We start from the raw sequence: 19,531 nt of genomic DNA, 5'->3' as shown, positions 1-19,531 counted from the left end.
GACGAGTGCATCAGATCGCACCGCTGCTATTTGCAACATATGTCTCAAGCGTATCTCACATGGCCAAAACATCAGCCGCTTGGGCACCACATGCTTGACCAGACATATGTTGACCTGCCATGCAGCTCGTTGGCAAGCGTACCTCAAAGACCCACACCAAAGAACAAAGCGGACCTCTCCTTGCTCCTCATCAGCTGGGATCTCCAACCCCACTAGACCGTCAGTCCTCTCTGAAACCTGCTCTGAGAGGAATGAAGGTTTACAATTAGGTGTGTCACAGCCAAGTGCTTGCGGGCACTCTGCTAGCAGTACACCCACGTCGGACTATAGCAGGCAAATTCCCTGCCCCAGCTGCTGGACCGTCGAAAGAAGTTCACTCCCAGCCATTCACATGCCCAGCGGTTGAATGCTAGCTTGGCTAAATTACTAGCACTTCAACTGCTGCCTTTTCAGTTGGTAGACTCAGCCCCCTTCCGTGAGTTTGTACAATGTGCGGTTCCTCAGTGGCAGGTCCCCAAACGCCACTTTTTCTCATGGAAGGTGATTCCGGCTCTCTACCGGCATGTGGAAGGCAATGTCCTTGCCTTGCTGGACAGGGCAGTCAGCGGTAAGGTGCATATTACCGCTGACTCATGGTCCAGCAGGCATGGACAGGGACGTTACCTGTCTTTCACGGCCCATTGGGTCACTCTTCTGGCAGCTGGGAAGGATGCAGGACAAAGTGCAGTAGTGTTGGAGGTTGTTCCGCCACAACGCCTCCAAAATGCTACTACTGGTTGTTACACACCTCTCTCCTCCACCCCCTCCTCTTCTTCTTCCTCAATGGCCTCTTCCAGTGCTCTGTCCTCAGAACCAGAGGTGCTCCGTAGGCGTTCAAGGGGCTACGCAAGTACGCAGGCAAAACGATGCCATGCCGTGCTTGCACTGGTTTGTTTGGGGGACAGGAGCCACACTGGGGCAGATATTTTGTCAGCTCTGCAGGGGCAGGCCGAGAGGTGGTTGACGCCACACCAGATTAAGCCAGGAATGGTGGTTTGCGACAATGGCACCAACCTCCTCTCCGCCCTCCGACAGGGACAACTGACCCATGTGCCCTGTGTGGCTCACGTCCTTAACCTGCTGGTGCAGCAGTTCTTGGCCAGGTACCCGGGCTTACAGGATGTCCTGAAGCAGGCCAGGAAAGTCTGTGTGCATTTCTGCCGTTCATTTAATGCCTGTGCTCGGCTGGCTGAGCGCCAAAAGGAGTTGAACTTGCCCAAGAACCGCCTTATATGTGACATGCCCACCAGGTGGAACTCAACGTTGGCCATGCTGCAGTGGCTGCACACGTAGCAGAGGGCCATCAATGAGTACCTGTGCGACTACGGCACCAGGACAGGGTCAGGGGAGCTTGGTTTTTTCTCACCATGCCAGTGGGGCATGATCAGGGATGCATGCATTGTCCTGTCACCATTTGAGGAGGCCACAAGGATGGTGAGCAGTGACAGTGCATGCATCAGTGACACTGTACCTCTTGTCCACCTGTTGGAGCATAAGCTGTGTGGAATAATGGACAGGGCACTTGAGGCAGAACAGAGGCAGGAAGAGGAGGACTTCTTTGCCTCTCAAGGCCCCCTTTATCCAGACAGTGTTCCTGCTGTCCCACCCATCTCACAGGAAGAGGACGAGGAGGAGGAGGAGGATGATTGTGTCAGCATGGAGGTGGAGGCTGGCACTCAGCATCAGCAGCAGCAGTCTTGTAGGGATGATTTACAGTCCCAAGAAACACGTGGACTTGTACGTGGCTGGGAGGAGGTATCTGCAGATCATGTTGTCCTTAGTGACCCAGAGGACTCCGGACCGAATGCCTCAGCTAACCTACGCTGCATGGCCTCCCTGATCCTGCAAAGCCTGTGGAAGGATCCTTGTATTCTTTGGATCAAGGAGAGGGACCATTACTGGCTGGCCACTCTCCTTGATCCACAGTACAAGGGTAAGGTTGCCGACCTTATCTTGCGATCGCAGAGGGAGCAGAGGATGAGACATCTCCGGGAGGCCTTGCAGAAAGGTCTGTGCAACGCGTTCCCAGAGACTGAGAGGTTACAAACTCCTGATCCTGGACAACGTGTTGCCGAGGCATCGGTCAGAAGGAGCGGTGGAGAAGGTGGCCGTCTGACCGATGCGTTCAGACAATTTTTTAGTCCGCAGCCCCAAGGTATGATCGGTTCCAGCAACCATCGCCAGCGTCTGATTTACATGGTGCAAGAATACCTAGGAGCAAGGTCAGACTTGGACACCTTTCCCACTGAAAATCCTCCGGCTTACTGGGTCTTGAGGATGGATCACTGGCCAGAGCTTGCACAGTATGCAATTGAGCTACTGGCCTGTCCTGCATCCAGCGTTCTTTTGGAATGCACATTCAGTGCTGCTGGTGGCTTTGTTACCGATCACAGGGTGCGCCTGTCCACCGACTCGGTTGATTGACTGACCTTCATAAAGATGAATCAGTCTTGGATCACCCACAGCTACCAAGCACCTGAAGCTGATGTAACCGAATGATTTTTTTCCCCCTTCAAGACTGCCTATGCTGATGCTGAATGACTGTCCTGTTATGTTAATTGTCTATCCTCTTCCTCCTCCGCTGATATGTTGGAAGAACATTTTTGGTTCTGGGTGATGCCACCAGCCCAATTTTTCAGCCCCTGTTTAACAGGGGCGTTTAATTACAATTTTTGATGCAATGCTTTGCAGCAGGGCTCATTCCTGCACCACAACTAGAGTATATGGGAGAGGTTGCAGTGTCGTGGCACCAGCACCAGTGCCTAAGGCCCAATTTTTCAGCCCCTGTTTAACAGGGGCGTTTAATTACAATTTTTGATGCAATGCTTTGCAGCAGGGCTCATTCCTGCACTACAACTAGAGTATATGGGAGAGGTTGCAGTGTCGTGGCACCAGCAACGGTGCCTAAGGCCCGATTTTTCAGCCCCTGTTTAAGAGGGGCATGTAATTACAATTCTTGATATACTATTTCACAGCAGGGCCCGTTCCTTTGCCCACCGAGAGTAACTGTGAGGACTTATAGTGTTGTGGCACCAGCACCACAACCACCAAAGGCCCAATTTTTCTACCACTGTTCAACAATGGCATGTAATTACAATTCTTGATATAATCGTTCACAGCAGGGCGCTCCAGCGCCCACCGCTGGTCACTTTGAGGGCTTACAATGTTGTGGCAACACCAACACCTTTTTCTGCCATTTCTGCAGAGCATATAGGGCAGGCCCCTACTTTCAAACATCCAACTTACAAACGTCTCCTACTTGCAAACGGAAGGAGACAACAGGAAGTGAGATGAAAAAAGACGGACGGCAAAACAAATTACACAGGGGTGATAACCCTTCCCTATGTTTTCCAAAAAGCTTAAAAATGGATTTTTTTGACTGGAGCTACACTTTAAAAATGTACCAGCTCAAAATTACAAACAGATTTCTCAATGATTTTCCTCCATATTGCCGGAACCAGATATTACATTAAAAACGCAAGCAGTTTGAAATTACTTTTTTTCATTTAAATGTAATTTTGTGCAGGGACTGTTCTAAACATGGGAAACACGTGGCACTTCACAGGCATACTATAGACACCCCCCAGGCATGATATTTAAAGGAATATTTCAATTTTTTTTCACTTTAATCGTCATTAAAATCAGTGCTCCCGCCAAAACGGCCATTTTTTAAAATATTTTAGGCATTGACCCATGTCCCCTGGGGCAGGAGCCAGGTCCCCAAACCCTTTTTAGGACAGTATCTTCCATATTAGCCATTAAAATTAGCACTTTTTATTTTGAACGTTTGAGTCCCATAGACTTCAAAGTTCGTACGAATTTGTGGTCCATTCGAAAGTTCTGATGCGAACCGAACCGGGGGGTGTTCGGCTCATCCCTAGTCCCAATGTATCAATCCAAAAAATCATACATATAATACTACATAAATTACAATTCTGTCCCTATGTGGGCTAAGTGCCTGAGTATGAGTGTGTTGTTTTGTTGTATGTCCTTTTTCTTAGTTTTTGTTTATTACAAAACTTTAATAACAGAAAGGTTTAAAAAAAATATAGAATTCTGTGCAAAAATACAAAAACTCTGTGCTGCTTTGTTCATAATACTGTGCATGCACAAGATTAAGCATGTGACGTCATGCCATTCCATTTGCGCGTGTGCTGTATGACACTACTTACATCTGTTGGGGACAAAAAAAAAACTTCTGCAACAAGCTTCTTTTTAACCCCAGCAAACAAATTTAATTTCATAAGGTGCATGGGCAAAATGAAGTACACATGTGCATTAGGATAATACTGCGAGATTTCAGTGTAGTCACCACTGCCTTTGTTGAACCCAGGAAGTGCAAGGGAAAAAAGGTAAACATAGCAGAAAAACATTTATAAAAACTGTTAGGTAATTTTACATAAGCATGCAGAGATGCATGCTAACATGAAAAAGAGGAAAGGTCTGCTTTGTGTTACTGTGTAACAAATGTTGTGATTTAGTATTTTAAAAGGGAATATACTGTTTGTGAGTGAGGACAGGCTACGTATATGAGCCTCACCTACAGATATCTGCGAATATACAATAAAACTATATAATAATAATAAAATCATCTTTATATCTTTACTGTATTATAGGGGGCACAACAATGTCTGACTCTGGCTTTGGTGCTATTGCCATGCATGACATGTCCTCTGGAGAAGATCATACAAAGCAACTGGAATTAAAAGATTATCTACCAATGGAAACAACTAACATTGTGGGTGAAATCCTCTCCACTAGACAGCTGATTGTCCGGAGGGGACTAGCATTGCTTATATCCCTTAGTGTACTTTTTATTGGTATCACTATTAAACTAATTACTACCAAAAGGTAGTGTGAGAGCTAATTAACCTCGATGAACGCACTCAAATGAGTATGCTGTGTATCCAGGACAATTTTCTCATTAAAGCCTGTTCCAGAAACCTTAATAAACCCCTAACCAAAAATACTTCAGTAAATTTTTATACATTTTTTTTTTTTTTTTAGGGGGGTAGCACACAGAGCCTACACTTAGCTGACTTTGAATGTATGAAATCAATGCAATCTCTCTTGCAAAAGTAAGACTCATATCCAACAACATGTAAAAGAAACAAGTGCGAAACTTAATGTAGGATGATGGTGTAATGCAAAAAAATCAGGCCAGTAGAGGTTTTATAGATGAACTGCTATTTTTTAGTTACAAACAATACCCTTACTCTATAAAGAACAAATTCCAAATAATTTAGTAATATTTGTACATTGTTTTAATGGTCTCCCGTTTTTTTTTTCGAAATACAGTTTGTACTGTAAACATTATTGTGATCTCATTTTTGTTTCACTCTCACTGCTATTGAGTGCATTGTTTGTTAGGAAATCATCTGTTTACTAAAAAAACATTTTTTTTCACATTTACCCACCTTACACTCATAATTAATGAGCATAGTAAAGCTATGAATATGGCCGTTTATGTCTGGGCTCATGTTGAGAGCAAACTAAAATTAGCCAATCATTTCTAGACAAGCAGGGAAAATGTGTTCTTTTGTGGAGTTTATCAGATTATTATTAACAGTCATTTGTACTACACTATTCTTCCATATTGGAAACAAACTATGGATTCTATTGATAATTCCAAGGTTAACCAAAACCTAATTTCCTTTGGCTTATATTAAAATAGAATTCACTTTATTGGAATAGTTCTCGATGGAAGTAAAAATTGAGAACTTCTCTTTATGAATTTATAAATCAAGAGGGTTTGGCAAAATTATGTGGTGTGTTATAATTTTTCTTTTTGGGTATTTGTAAGAGACTACTGTTGTTATTTAGTAACTAGGCACTTTCATTGGTGTAGTTCTCATTGGAAGTAAAAATTGATAATTTCTCCTCTTTATAAATTTGTAAATTAATAGGGCTTGGGAAAATAATTTCTTTCGTTTTCCCCCTCTTTTTTTGGGGGGGGGGGGGGGGGGCTGGGTGGCGTGGGATGATGGACTACCTTTAACATGATGGAATACCTCTGATATGATAGAGTACATTATAACATTATGACACAGGTCCATGGTTATGTTGATTGTATGTTGACTGTGTTTTATGTTTTGCTTTTATTATGAATGTTTTGTATACGCTTGTATATATTTATATGATTGAATTGAAATGGAATGTTTTTATATGTATAAAAATGTAATAAAAAATATTAAAAAGTAAAATAGTATTCACAAATATACAACCAGCATTACCTTTCTGGTGAACAAACACTGACCACAAAGTCCAACAACAATTCACAACAATTATGCTATTAAAAGCTGCCCATTCCTAATGAACCAGCTGAAATTTGGACAGCGTTTGGCCCTGTCAGCACTCTCTTGCCCAGAAGTCTTCAATCTGCAAATTGAGGGAGCTGAGTCAAAAATTGTCAGCCAAATAGCAGCTGCATGCACTCAGATGCAGCTGCTGTTCTGGTATTCTGACCTGGCAGTGCTTAACAATTTTTTGTTTGTTTTGCGTTTATTGTGATTAGTAACCAGATATGGTAATGAATTGGCACTCAAATGATGCACCACATCCCCAAAGTACGAGAAAATGTTATTATATTTATTTTGTTTATTTGTTTATTTTGAAAGTGTAAAGCAGAACAAACACAACAATACATCAAGTATCCACTCATTATTAGACAGCATTAGGTGATTGTATGTTAATGTTTACACAATTAGAATTACCTTGAATGACATTTGTTAAAGACGTTCCAATATAAGCTGTCTGTATTGCTTTCATTGTGACCAATAAACTTAATACGGTATAAAGCTTTCCTGTCTCACTCTTCACTGTCGCATCATCCCTCATACATGGCAGCATTTTACCTCATTGTTTATTAATTATTTTATTGAAATATCCTAAAATATGATTCACAAAATAATAATTTCAAAAGTATTTCACACCACATAATAATATTAAAAAACAAAATACATATTTCAGAGTAAATACAATAAATAATAATACTAATAGAAAACATGATTATAAATACCCAGCACATACTGTCCTCACACTGAGTGGGGAGAAATATTAACAATAAAATTATAGTCTAATGCATACATTTAAGCCAGTCATACATGGTTCCAAATTTGGCCTGTTCAGCAGGAACCGGATGCGTCCAGAGCCTACCCAGGTGTGGGTGCAACATCAACTCAATAAACACCAGCCGCCACTGAAATAGCCTGCTGTGCCCACGCAAACATGGCCTGAACAGAACACAGAGATGTGAACCTAGGGTAAGAAAGAACTCCTTGACAGCTTCATGCAGCACCTGCAGCCACTTATCCAGGCAGATTTTGTTGCCAGTTGTGATTATTGTTAAATAGAATTCGGCTGGAGCCGGCAGCGAAAGGAGCAGGCGGCTGCATTTGCCAATTCTGCTCTTCTAGTTCCGGCTGTGGAGTGATCACAACGGGGCTCCACTTGTCGCCTCTCTGCATACTTAGGTAGTTGGAACTCGGTGCTTGTCTGGCGGCAACAGCTCCTGTGCCCACAGCCCCAGCTTAACTACACTCTCCTACTGAATAATCTATCCTGCTCTTCTGCAGCCACAGTTATCTATCAGGTACTGTTAAGGAGGGGGATTTGGGGGTGGAAGTAGAGCACTGTACCAGGGGAGGGGGCAATTTGGGGAAAATAAGGCACCCCTGAACCCTGCTCTCTGTACACAGTGCTTCCCTGAACCCTGCATTCTGTATGCAGTGCACACCTGAAACCCGAACTCTGTATTCAGCGCACTCCTGAAACTTGAAAATATAACCCTACACTCTGTACGTAGTGCACACCTAAGCCCTGCACTCTGTACTTAATGTACAATCCTGGTATTAAATGCCCCTTTAAGACCCTCCCACTGTGAGTGCAGGACGTGATACTGCTGCCTACTGAATGTTTTCCCCCTGCCAAATGGGTATTTTGCATTGAAATACAGTGTCACCACCACAAGTCTAGCATTTTGGCTTGTGGCTGCTGTGCAGCACTATTGAGCTTAATGGGCAAGTTTGACAGGTGATGCTGCCTGTGAAACTTGACATGTCGAGTTAACATTGCTGCACTATGAAGCTAAGCATCGAGATCATGTGTACTCTCCCAAGCAGCTGCTATGTTCATTTAGAGGTGGGTGGTCAGGGAAAGGTTCTGTTTAATCATTATCTTTTAGGCCACTCCCACTATTACATGCAATCTGGTCATATCCATTTCTCTCTTTGGCATGCATAACAGAACTTGTTTTTCCATGGTATCCCATCAGGGTGGCTGGTAATTTGTCACGCTGTGTTTACTTTTTAAATGTAAACCAGGCCAGTTACCTGTTATGGGTATTGTCAGTGTTTACAGGTTGTGTTTATACTGTTTAAAGCGGTGTTCCACCCTAAAGTGGAACTTCCACTCATCGGAACCCTCCCCCTCTCCAGTGTCACAGTTGGCACCTTTCAGGGGGGTGCAGATACCTGTCTGAGGCTGCCGACATCGCTGGACCCTGGGACAGGGGAGTGTCCATTTATTAAAAGTCAGCAGCTGTAGTATTTATAGCTGCTGGCTTTTAATTTTTTTTTTTCCAGTTGACTCCCTCTTTAATCACTTGCCGATTGTGCTGTAGCCAAATGATGGCTACTGTGTGCTCCTTCAGTTCTTTGAGGATGTCTATTGACGTCCTCCGAGAACCACACCCCCTGCGCACGCGCTGCAGCTCTTTACCACATGGTCGGCTGTGTTCAATCACAGCTGTTCATGATGTAAACACACTTGCCATTTATTGGCATTCCTTTCCTTACCCTGTAACAGCGCGAGGCGAGGAGAGAGCCAGTAACCGGCAAATATGAAAGGGGACATCTACTGTACACTGATAATCAGGGCACTGATCATCAGTGTCCTGATGATCAGTGCAGCCTCATCAGTGCTGCCAATCAGTGCCCATCAGTGCTGCCTATCAGTGTCCATTAGAGCAGCCTCATCAATGCCTCCTCGTCAGTGCCCACCAGGGCTTCCCCGCTGACAGCTGAATAAAAAAGAACATTGCCGCCAATAAAGTGAAACAAAAACGCTAAAATGTAAAAAAAAAGTGTGGGGTCCCCCCCAAATCCATACCTGACCCATATCCGAGCCCACAGCCTGGCAGCCCAGGAAAGGGGGAGTGGACGAGTGAGCATCCTCTTTCCTGAACCATACCAGGCCCCATGCCCTCAACATGGGGGTTGGGTGCTTTGGGGCGGGGGGGGGGGGGGGGGCTCTGATTGAACATGAAATAGAACAACACAAAGGCTGACTAAAGCCTCGTACACACGATCGGATTTTCGGCAGGGGAAGTGATGACATACTGTTGGCCTAAAATCCAATCGTTAGTATGCTCCATCAGATTGTTGTCCAACTTTCCCACCAAAAAAAGTTGGATGGGAGGCTAGTAAATTTTCAGCCGACAACGGTCTGTTGTCAGATTAGAGAGAGAGATATCACCACTCCAAGCAGTAGAAATCCTTCTCATCCAGCTTGGAAGCCCAGGTGCTGGCAATGCATAGACTGGTGTCTTTTATACAGGTACAGTGCTTTGAAAAAGTATTCACACCCCTTGAAATTTTCCACATTTTGTCACGTTACAACCAAAACGTAAATGTATTTTATTGGGATTTTATGTGGTAGACCAACACAAAGTGGCACATCATTGTGAAGGGTGAAGGAAAATGATAAATGGTTATCAACATTTTTTTACAAATATCTGAAAAGTGTGGCCTGCATTTGTATTCAGCCCCCTTTTCTCGGATACTAAACTAAAACTAAAATTTAGTGGAACCAATTGCCTTCATAAGTCGCCTAATTAGTAAATAGAAGCCACCTGTGTGTCTTTTAATCTCAGTATAAGTACAGCTGTTCTGTGAAGCCCTCAGAGGTTTGTTAGAAAACCTTAGTGAACAAACTGCATCATGAAAGCCAATTAACACATCAGACAGGTCAGGGATAAAGTTGTGGAGAAGTTTAAAGCAGGATTAGGTTATACTAAAAATATCCCAAGCTTTGAACATCTCAGGGAGCAGAGTGTGGCACAACTGCAAACCCACCAAGATATGACCGTTCATCTAAATTGGCAGGCCAGGCAAGGAGAGCATTAATCAGATAATCAGCCAAGAGGCCATGGTAACTCTGGAGGAGCTGCAGAGATCCACAGCTCAGGTGGGAGAATCTGTACACAGGACAGCTATTAGTTGTGAAGTCCACAAATCTGGCCAGTATGGAATAGTGGCAAGTAGAAAGTCATTGTTGAAAGAAATCCATAAGAAGTCTTATTTGCAGATTGTGAGAAGCCATGTGGGGTACACAGCAAAAATGTGGAAGAAGGTGCTCTGGTCAGATGAGACTAAGATTGAACTTTTTGGCCTAAATGCAAAACATTATGTGTGGTAGAAAACTAACACTGCCCATCACCCTGTATACACCATCCCCACTGTGAAACATGGTGGTGGCAGCATCATGTTGTGGGGATGCTTTTCTTCAGCAGGGACAGGGAAGCTGGTCCGAGTTGATGGGAAGATGGATAGAGCCAAACACAGGGCAATCTTATAAGAAAACCTGTTATGCCCTGTACACAAAGTCGGAAATTCTGACCACAAAATCCATCTAATTTTTTCAGACGGATTTTGTCCAAAACTGGTGTTGCCTACATACGGTCGGACGAAGTTGTCAGTAAATCCGATCGTTCGGAACGTGATGACGTTTGTTTGTTACGACGGGACTACATTGAAGCTAGTAGCCAATAGCTTTGGCCTCGTAATTTGATCTGAGCATGCGTGGCACTTTGTCCGATCGGAATTCTCTAAAAACGATCGGAAAAAGTCTGATCTGATTTTTTTGTCAGAAAATTTGAGAACCTGCTCTCAAATTTTTTCCGTCTGAATTTCCAACAGAAAAAGTCTGATAGAGCCCACACATGATCGGATTTCCTAACAATATAATCAGATCGGACCTTTTCTGTCTGAATTTTTGACCGTGTGTACAGGGCATTAGAGTCTGCAAAAGACTTGAGACTGGGGTAGAGGTTTACCTTCCAGCAGGACAGCGACCCTAAATATAGAGCCAGAGCTACAATGGAATGGTTTAGATCTAAGTATATTCATGTGCTAGAATGGCCCAGTCAAAGTCCAGACCTAAATCCAATTAAGAATCTGTGGCAAGACTTGAAAATTGCTGTTCACAGATGCTCTTCATCCAATCTGACAGAGCTTCAGCTATTTTGAAAAGAAAAATGGGCAACACATGTTACTCTCTAGATGTGCAAAGCTGATAGAGACATCCTCAAAAATACTTGCAGCTGTTATTGCAGCAAAAGGTGGTTCTACAAAGTAATGACTCAAGAGGGCTGAATACAAATGCACGCCACACTTTTCACTACATGTTCACCAGCCCCCCCCCCCACTCTCCACCCATCCAGATCTCCCGCACTAGCAGTGGCTGCAGCTGATGTGGGGGGGGGGGCGACCAGCAGCTGGATGGAGCAGCCCCCCTCCTCCACCATCCATCCACACTTCCCACACTAGCTGTTGCTGCATCCGGTGGGAGGGAGAGCAGCCCCCCTCCACTCTTTATCCATCCATTCATCGGGAGAGCCGGCCAGCTGATACACAGAGCAGCCCCCCTCCCCGCTCTTCATCCACCATCAGGAGAGCCGGCCAGCCGCTACACGGAGCAGTCCCCCTCCCCACTCTTCATGTATCCATATCTCCCGCATTATCAGCTGCTGCATCCAGCGGGAGGGGAAGTGGAAGAGCCGGCCAGCAGCTGCATGGAAGGGGCATCCGGCAATCAGGGAGGTGGGGGCGCTAAAGGGATGGTTGGAGAAGCCCCCTGATCTATGTGGACAAACCAATGCCCTGCAGCTCCCAAAGTCAGTGGGAGGGCAGAGGAGGGAAGCTGACAGCTGCAGGGGATCTGGTTTGCAGGGGTAAGTGCAGCGGGGTGAAGTGGCTGGAAGAAGGAGCCTGGGAGAGGTGTTGCCCCCCTGAAAACTGCTGCCCAAGGCAAATGCCTTGTCTGCCTCGTGGTAGATATGTCAGAAACCATGAACTCAGACTGAGACAGAAGTACAGTTAAATCACACTTGTTTAATAATAAAAGTAAAAAGAACAAACGTAGTCAAAATATAGCCAAAGTTCAGTAACCCGGACGGATAGTCAGCCAAGCCAGAAGTCAGGGATCAAAGTAGTGCAACAGCAAGCAGGATCTGGAGCCAGAAGGGATGCCAGCAAAGCCAGTCTTTAAACAGGAACGCAGGATATGTTTCTTGTGATGTTGACCAAGGCGAAGGCAGAGACCCTCTGGACTGGACGGCTTAAGTAGGCAGGACTGACCAGCAGGATATGAACAACAGCTGAATAACCATGGAGAGAGATGGAAGCTGGCAATTAGCCGACAACTGAGCAGCCAGCTCAGAGAAGGAAGGGCTGAGCCCAGCCCTGACAAGATATGCCCATACACATATTTATTTGTTAAAGTTTTGAAAAACTTTTATAATTTTTCTTCCATTTCACAATTATGTGCCACTTTGTGTTGGTCTATTACATAAAATCCCAATAAAATACATTTTAGTTTTTGTTTGTAACATGACAAAATGTGGAAGATTTAAAGGGGTATGAATCAAGGCACTGTAACAAGCTGAGATTGGAAGCACTCCCATTAAGAAAGTGCTCCTAATCTCAGATCATTACCTGTATAGAAGACTCCTGGGAGCCAGAAATCTTGCTGATTGATAGGGGATCAAATACTTATTTTGCTCATTAAATGCAAATCAGTTTATAACTTTTTTGAAATGTGTTTTTCTGGATATTTTTGTTAATATTCTGCCACTCACTGTTAAATAGTTGCTGACCGCCGGGCGACCAATGACGGGCAGGCGGCGCACCTATTGTGGCGGGAGGCCGTCATATGACGGCCTCCCGTTTAAACAGGGAATGCGCGCGATCGTGCGTGCGCACCCCTGTTTCTTCGGTGGCGGCGTGTCACGGAGACACTGCTCACCACCGAAGGGGGTGAACAGCCATTGGTTATGGCTGTTTACCACGTGATCAGCCGTGATGAAGTCACGGCCGATCACAGATGGTCACACCCCGACTGTGCACGGCGCATGCTCGCGATCGTGAGCGCGCTGCACGTGCACGTCGGTGGCGGCGTGTTCCCCGGGAACACTGCTCGTCACCGACGCTGGTAAACAGCCATTGGCCGGCTGTTTACCCACGTGATCGGCTGTGATCCTTTCACAGACGATCACTAAAATGTAAACAAATCGCAGTAACAAGATGTTACCGGGTTCTCCTCCTCACACACCGATCGAGTGTGAGGAGGAGATTGCGGTAACATCTCGTTACCGCCTACAGTACACATCATAGTACCTGTCAATCACAGTCCATCAGAGTACCTTTCACAGTCCATCAGAGTATTTGAGTACCTGTCACAGTCCATCAGAGTATTTGAGTACCTGTCACAGCCCATCAGAGTACCCGAGTACCTGTCCCAGTCCATCTGAGTACCCGAGTACCTGTCCCAGCCCATCAGAGTACCCAAATACCTGTCACGGCCCATCAGAGTACCCGAGTACCTGTCCCAGTTCATCAGAGTACCTGAGTACCTGTCCCAGACCATCAGAGTACCCGAGTACCTGTCACAGCCCATCAGAGTACCCGAGTACCTATCACGGCACATCAGAGTACCTGAGTACCTGTCACAGTCCATCAGAGTACCCGAGTCCCTGTCACGGTCCATCAGGGTACCCGAGTACCTGTCACGGTCCATCAGGGTACCCGAGTACCTGTCACAGTCCATCAGAGTACCCGAGTACCTGTCACGGTCCATCAGGGTACCCGAGTACCTGTCACAGCCCATCAAAGTACCCGAGTACCTGTCACAGCCCATCAAAGTACCCGAGTACCTGTCACAGCCCATCAAAGTACCCGAGTACCTGTCACAGCCCATCAAAGTACCCGAATACCTGTCACAGCCCATCAAAGTACCCGAGTACCTGTCACAGCCCATCAAAGTACCCGAGTAGCTGTCACGGTTCATCCGAGTACCCGAGTAGCTGTCACAGCCCATCAAAGTACCCGAGTACCTGTCACGGTTCATCCGAGTACCTGAGTACCTGTCACAGCCCATCTGTGTACCCGAGTACCTGTTACAGCCCATCTGAGTACCCGAGTACCTGTCCCAGTCCATCTGAGTACCCGAGTACCTGTGCCAGTCCATCTGAGTACCCGAGTACCTGTCACAGTTCATCTGAGTACCCAAGTACCTGTCACAGTTCATCTGATTACCTGTCACCAGGCCATCAGAGTACCCGAGTACCTGTCACCAGGCCATCAGAGTACCCGAGTACCTGTCACCAGGCCATCAGAGTACCCGAGTATCTGTCACCAGGCCATCAGAGTACCAGAGTACCTATATCCAGCCCATCAGAGTACCCGAGTACCTATTTGCAGCCCATGTCTCATAGAATATACGTTGGGGTGTTTGCTTTCCAAAATGGGGTCATTTTGTGGGTAATTTTACTGTCCTGGTGGTCCAGGACCTTCAAAAGTGTGATAGGTAGGAATGAAATGAGATGTGTCATTTATGCTCCTAGAACGCCTGAACGTACTACTTCAATGTTCGGCCTCTCTATGTGACCATGCTGTGTAAAAGTCCTACACATGTGGTATCGCCATACTCGGGAAGAGTAGCAGAATGTATTTTGGGGTGTAATTTTTGCTATATACATGCTATGTGCTAGAAATATCTTATAAATTGACAATTTTGTGTAAAAAAATGCGTTTTAATTTTTTTCCACATATTCCAAAAACGTCTGGAAAAAAAATTAACCGTTCAAAAGACTCATTATGCCTCACAGATTATATGTTGGGGTGTTTTCTTTCCAAAATGGGGTCATTTTATGGGAAATTCCATTGTCCTGGTACTCCAGGGCTTTCAAAAGTGTAATAGGTGGTTGAGAAATGAGATGCGTCTGAAGGTACTACATCGATGTTGGTGCTCTGTATGTGACCAGGCTGTGTAAAAGTCTCACACATGTGGTATCGCCGTACTTGGGAAGAGTAGCAGAATGTATTTTGGGGTGTAATTTGTTGTATGCATATTTTGTGTGTGAGAAATCACCTGATAATATGACAATTTTGTAAAAAAAAATAATAAAAAAAAATCTTCATTTTGCAAAGAATTGTGGGAAAAAATGACAACTTAAAAAAACTCACCATGCTACTTACTTAATACCTTGGAATGTCTACTTTGTAAAAAGGGGTCATTTGGGGGGTATTTGTACTTTCCTGACTTGTCAGTGTCTCAAGAAATGAGATACACCTGATGTACTGAAGGCCTGATCAGAAGTGATCAATTTTCAGTGATTGGCACCATAGTTTGTAGACTCTATAACTTATACAAGGACCAAATAATATATACTAATGTGGGTTATTTTTACCAAAGATAGGTAGCAGTATAAATTTTGGCCAAAATTTATGAAGAAAAATTACTAATTAGCAAAAATTTATGACAGAAACAAAGAAAAAGGCATTTATTTCACAAAATTTACGTTTTATTTTATTTATAGCACAAAAAATAAAAAAACCCCTAGTGATTAAATACCACTAAAAGAAAGCTCTATTTGTGTGTAAAAAAGGACACAAGTTTCATATGGGTACAGTGTTGGATGACTGAGTAATTGTCATCCAAACTGTGAGAGCGCTGAAAGCTGAAAATTGGTCTGGTCAGGAAGGGGGTGTAACTGCACTGTAATGATGTGGTTAAAATAAACCTACCATTAAAATTATAGACTGATCATTTCTATGTCAGTGGGTAAATGTACAAAAAAAAGTTGGACTGTTATGGACTACAAAACCCAGTCGGCTGGGTAAGTAGAACAGAATGCTGGGAGAAGTAATAAAAAGCCTGTGAGGACAGAATCTGCTTTTTGGGACCACTGACTCGTATCACACAGTGCTGCTGCCGAGCCCTCCACAAGACATTGGTGCTATAAGGGCCCATACTTTAACCCAGGACTCTAGTTACTAAGTGAGTGGGTCTAAAGACTTAAAGGTTAAATTGTTTGCATAAAGTTAAACACAGTGTTATACGTTTATGGGTCTGTGGTTTTGGGGTATACAAGGGAGTGGTCTAACAAGTTGGTCATTCCTCTGCCCTTCTCTTGCCTAGACCCATTCAAGCAAATTTTGTTGGGTTTGTGTAATTTCTCATATCATACTGTAACTGGTTGCCCCTCTTTGACTATTTCTGCTGTCAGGGTATTTATTTGTAGAAAATCATTAACAGAATACCATTATTTGTTACTGAACTTCTTTGCTGCCAATCCTTCAGTAAAAAAGATTAATTTGCTTTACTTGACTGTGTGTGTCTCTAAATATCTTCTATCACTACAAGAATGTCAGAACCCAGAGTGTTAGAAGTGTCGGAGGACTTGCAAGGTAAGGGCAAGCAGTGGTTTACAGATTCTTAAAGTGGCCCCCGTAGGGGTGGCGCTACATTTTCTTTCACTGCTTGTAGCAGGATCTATAAATGAGAGTGAGTCTGGTGAGGTACAGGATTCTTTCCCATTTACAGATTGTGTTAGAGCAGTAAAAGCAATCAAAGATCTTTGCTAATTTGAGGAGGAGGGAGGAAGGGGTGGGTCTACATCTGGAGATTTTAATTTTTCACAGCAACTCAGCTCTGAGTTGGGCTATTAAGACCTTGTGCTCTGTAACTTCTGGCATAGGAAGAGGATGGGGCAGCCCTGCAGTGATGATTTCTACATTATCCATCATTATAGGGAAAGTGATGCCGGTAAAGCTGCAGCCCCACAAAAATAGCTAAGCATCAGCTTTAAAGAGGAAGTAAACCCTTATGTCACTTACCTGACACAGAAGCCAGCAATGTCACTGCTGTTCCCTGAACCATGGAGTGTCCATCTTTTTCCGGGTATCGCTGCTCCGGCCACTCACAGCGCCGAAGCAGCGATGACGTCACTCCCGTGCATGCACACGGGAGCAGCTACATGCTCAGTGCGCCTGCGCGCCACTGTCTACGGCGCATACGCCGTAGACAGTGGTGCCTGTCTTTTTGTAAATATATTTCTTGGACCTACAGGTAAGCCTTAATCTAGGCTTACCTGTAGGTCAAAGTGGTTTGTAAGGGTTTACAACCACTTTAAGAACAACTGACAACTTGTGGTTCTGAAAGTAGGTAAGACCTAATTGTGTTTTCTGAGTCCTTGTGTACCTTTGTTGGAGGCTGTCCATAGGAGAAATGTGTTGTGAGATGGCATTCCAATGGGTGGTCAATTATAGCACAGATAAACAAGGACTTAAAGAGGTTGTAAACCTCTGGAAAAAAAACAACAGAAAAAACGGCAAAACAAAGGCATAATGAGCTAGAGCCGCCCACACTCTACTCCCACAGCCGACATCTTTCACCAGAGGTACTTCCGGGTTCGCGGGTTCCGGCGCTGTGATTGGCTGGAGCCGCGATGACATCAGGTGCTGCCAGTCATGGCATGGGTACTGAAGAAATGACACATGCACTGATGACGTCGGCAACAGTGCATATAGTGAATATCTTCTAAACTGTGCAAGTTTAGGAGATATTTGCAGTACCTACAGGTATGCCTTATTATAGGCTTACCTGTAGGTACACATGGTGTAACAGATTTTACAACCACTTTAAAGTGGTTGTAAACCCACAAAAAAAAAGCATAGCATACTAGCTCATTATGAAATACTCATCTTAGATTGAAGCCCCCATAAAGGTCCCAGTGCACTGGGATGACATCACTCCCATACAAAAATCTTTTTTCCTATTCTTATACTAACACCTCTATAAGAAGTCTAGCTTGCATGTTTAATTGTGTGTATATCAGTAATGCACAAAGGTTTGATACTTTGATAAATTAAATTTGTCATTCCTATGTAGCACTGACCCCCGAAGGAGCGGCTGATTTTATTGGGCTTACCGTTACCTTCTTGACCTTGTGTATGTCTAGGGGTTTCCTGAGGTTGATGACCCAAAAGATTGTAGAAGCTGACACTGGATCCAATTCAAGGATTTTTATTTGCAAAAAGGAGTAGACAAACACAGTCTCTCAATGAGGGTTAGAGGGTTTTAGGTACAAAGTTCAGGTACTCTTGCAACTTAGTCAGATAGGAAGTCTCTCACTTTAGAAATCCAGAGCATAGCCATTCACAACTGGACTCTCACTACTACCGGATAGACCCTCTCTCACCAGGCCTAGCAGCCGATAGAGTGCTAAGATAAAGCAAAGTCTCTGCCACAGACTTGTTGTAGAACACTTGAATAATGTCTCTGTCACAGACTTGTTGTAGAATCCTTGAATAAACTGAAGGATGTAGACAAACTTAGAGAACCTTCATACGGTACCAGTATCTTGCAGCCGGTCCAGCGATACTGTACGAGTGTAGATTAGTTTGGGGTCTTTCAACTAAGCTTCCTGGCTCTTTCTGAGAAACCAGCCTTCCGCGTGGCCTTCTCCCGAAGAGTCCTCCTCTGCTGGGCCTCTCCACAAACCGAGATGGCACCCGACCACCTCCGAATGCTCCTTCCAGTTACTTTGCCTCGAGCTAGCCCGCCCCGAGACTCGGAATTGGATGAATCCACACCACAGGCCATGAGAGCCATGGGGGCTGGTCAGGAGGACCAGGACCAAACAGACAGAAAGCACTTCTGGACCGGAACCCTGAAGCACATGATGTCAGTACCTTAAGTACCCTCTCCCAGAATGCACAGCAAGAATGACACTCCCACTGGGCTGGTTCCGAGAGAGAATTGGCAATCAATGCACCCAGCTGAACTGCGTTCTCACACTTTCCAGCAGTGACAGCACCGCCCATAGCCAAGCAGAAGACAGTGCAATCCAGCTAGACTGGTACTGAAACTGTAATTTGGTGTAATTGAACCCAAAACCAAACTGCGGTTCCAGGAATGTTAAATGAAAAAAACACAAAGCGCGTGCTCTTCAGGAGCCAGCACTATACCTACAACTGACAGAATAACATCTCCCTTCACACAGTACATTGCCTTAAGTTACTTTCAGCAAACAGATAATGAAAAAACAAGTCCCACTGCTATGACCAACATGCTTTTAGTCAGTAAATAACAGATTTTTTTTTAAGTGTTATAACATAGGGGAAAAAGATAACTATTATTAGTCATTTATTTGTACTTTGAGGTGTCAAGTTTTCACTGCATTGGAATGTGGGTAAGTGCAGCATGATGCCGCAGGCAGAAAGCACATGCAAGTGCAGTAACGGGAATATATTTTAACTGAAGTCCAGCAATACACAGTAGACCCGGCGGGAAAGATGCTTGGCCGGGAACACTCACAAGTTGTAAGGCAATGGAACAGTAGATTGGAGACTAAAGCCTTGTACACACAATCAAATTGTTGGTCAACAAAGCATCAGACTTTTGTCCAAAGGGCGTCAGCCTGGATTTTGTC

At 44.6% G+C, this 19,531-nt stretch overlaps 1 protein-coding gene across 1 annotated transcript in view; it reads left to right on the top strand.

The window, feature by feature from the left end:
* The window catches only part of LOC143983034 (multidrug and toxin extrusion protein 2-like), a 284,277-nt gene extending 278,273 nt beyond the window's left edge, over nucleotides 1-6,004 (top strand). Inside the window, exon 17 of the mRNA XM_077482261.1 lies at nucleotides 4,656-6,004. Within this exon, the coding sequence (XP_077338387.1) occupies nucleotides 4,656-4,894 (239 nt within the window). The 3' untranslated portion in view covers nucleotides 4,895-6,004. The remainder of the gene's footprint in view (nucleotides 1-4,655) is intronic.
* The last annotated feature ends 13,527 nt before the right edge of the window (nucleotides 6,005-19,531 follow it).

The sequence above is a fragment of the Lithobates pipiens genome, unplaced genomic scaffold (assembly GCF_037356315.1).
Source record: "Lithobates pipiens isolate NorthernLeopardFrog02 unplaced genomic scaffold, aLitPip1_a1.2 Scaffold_16, whole genome shotgun sequence".
Classification (NCBI taxonomy): domain Eukaryota; kingdom Metazoa; phylum Chordata; class Amphibia; order Anura; family Ranidae; genus Lithobates; species Lithobates pipiens.
The sequence above is the reverse complement of the archived record's forward strand: the minus strand, read 5'-3'. Positions and strand labels throughout refer to the sequence as shown.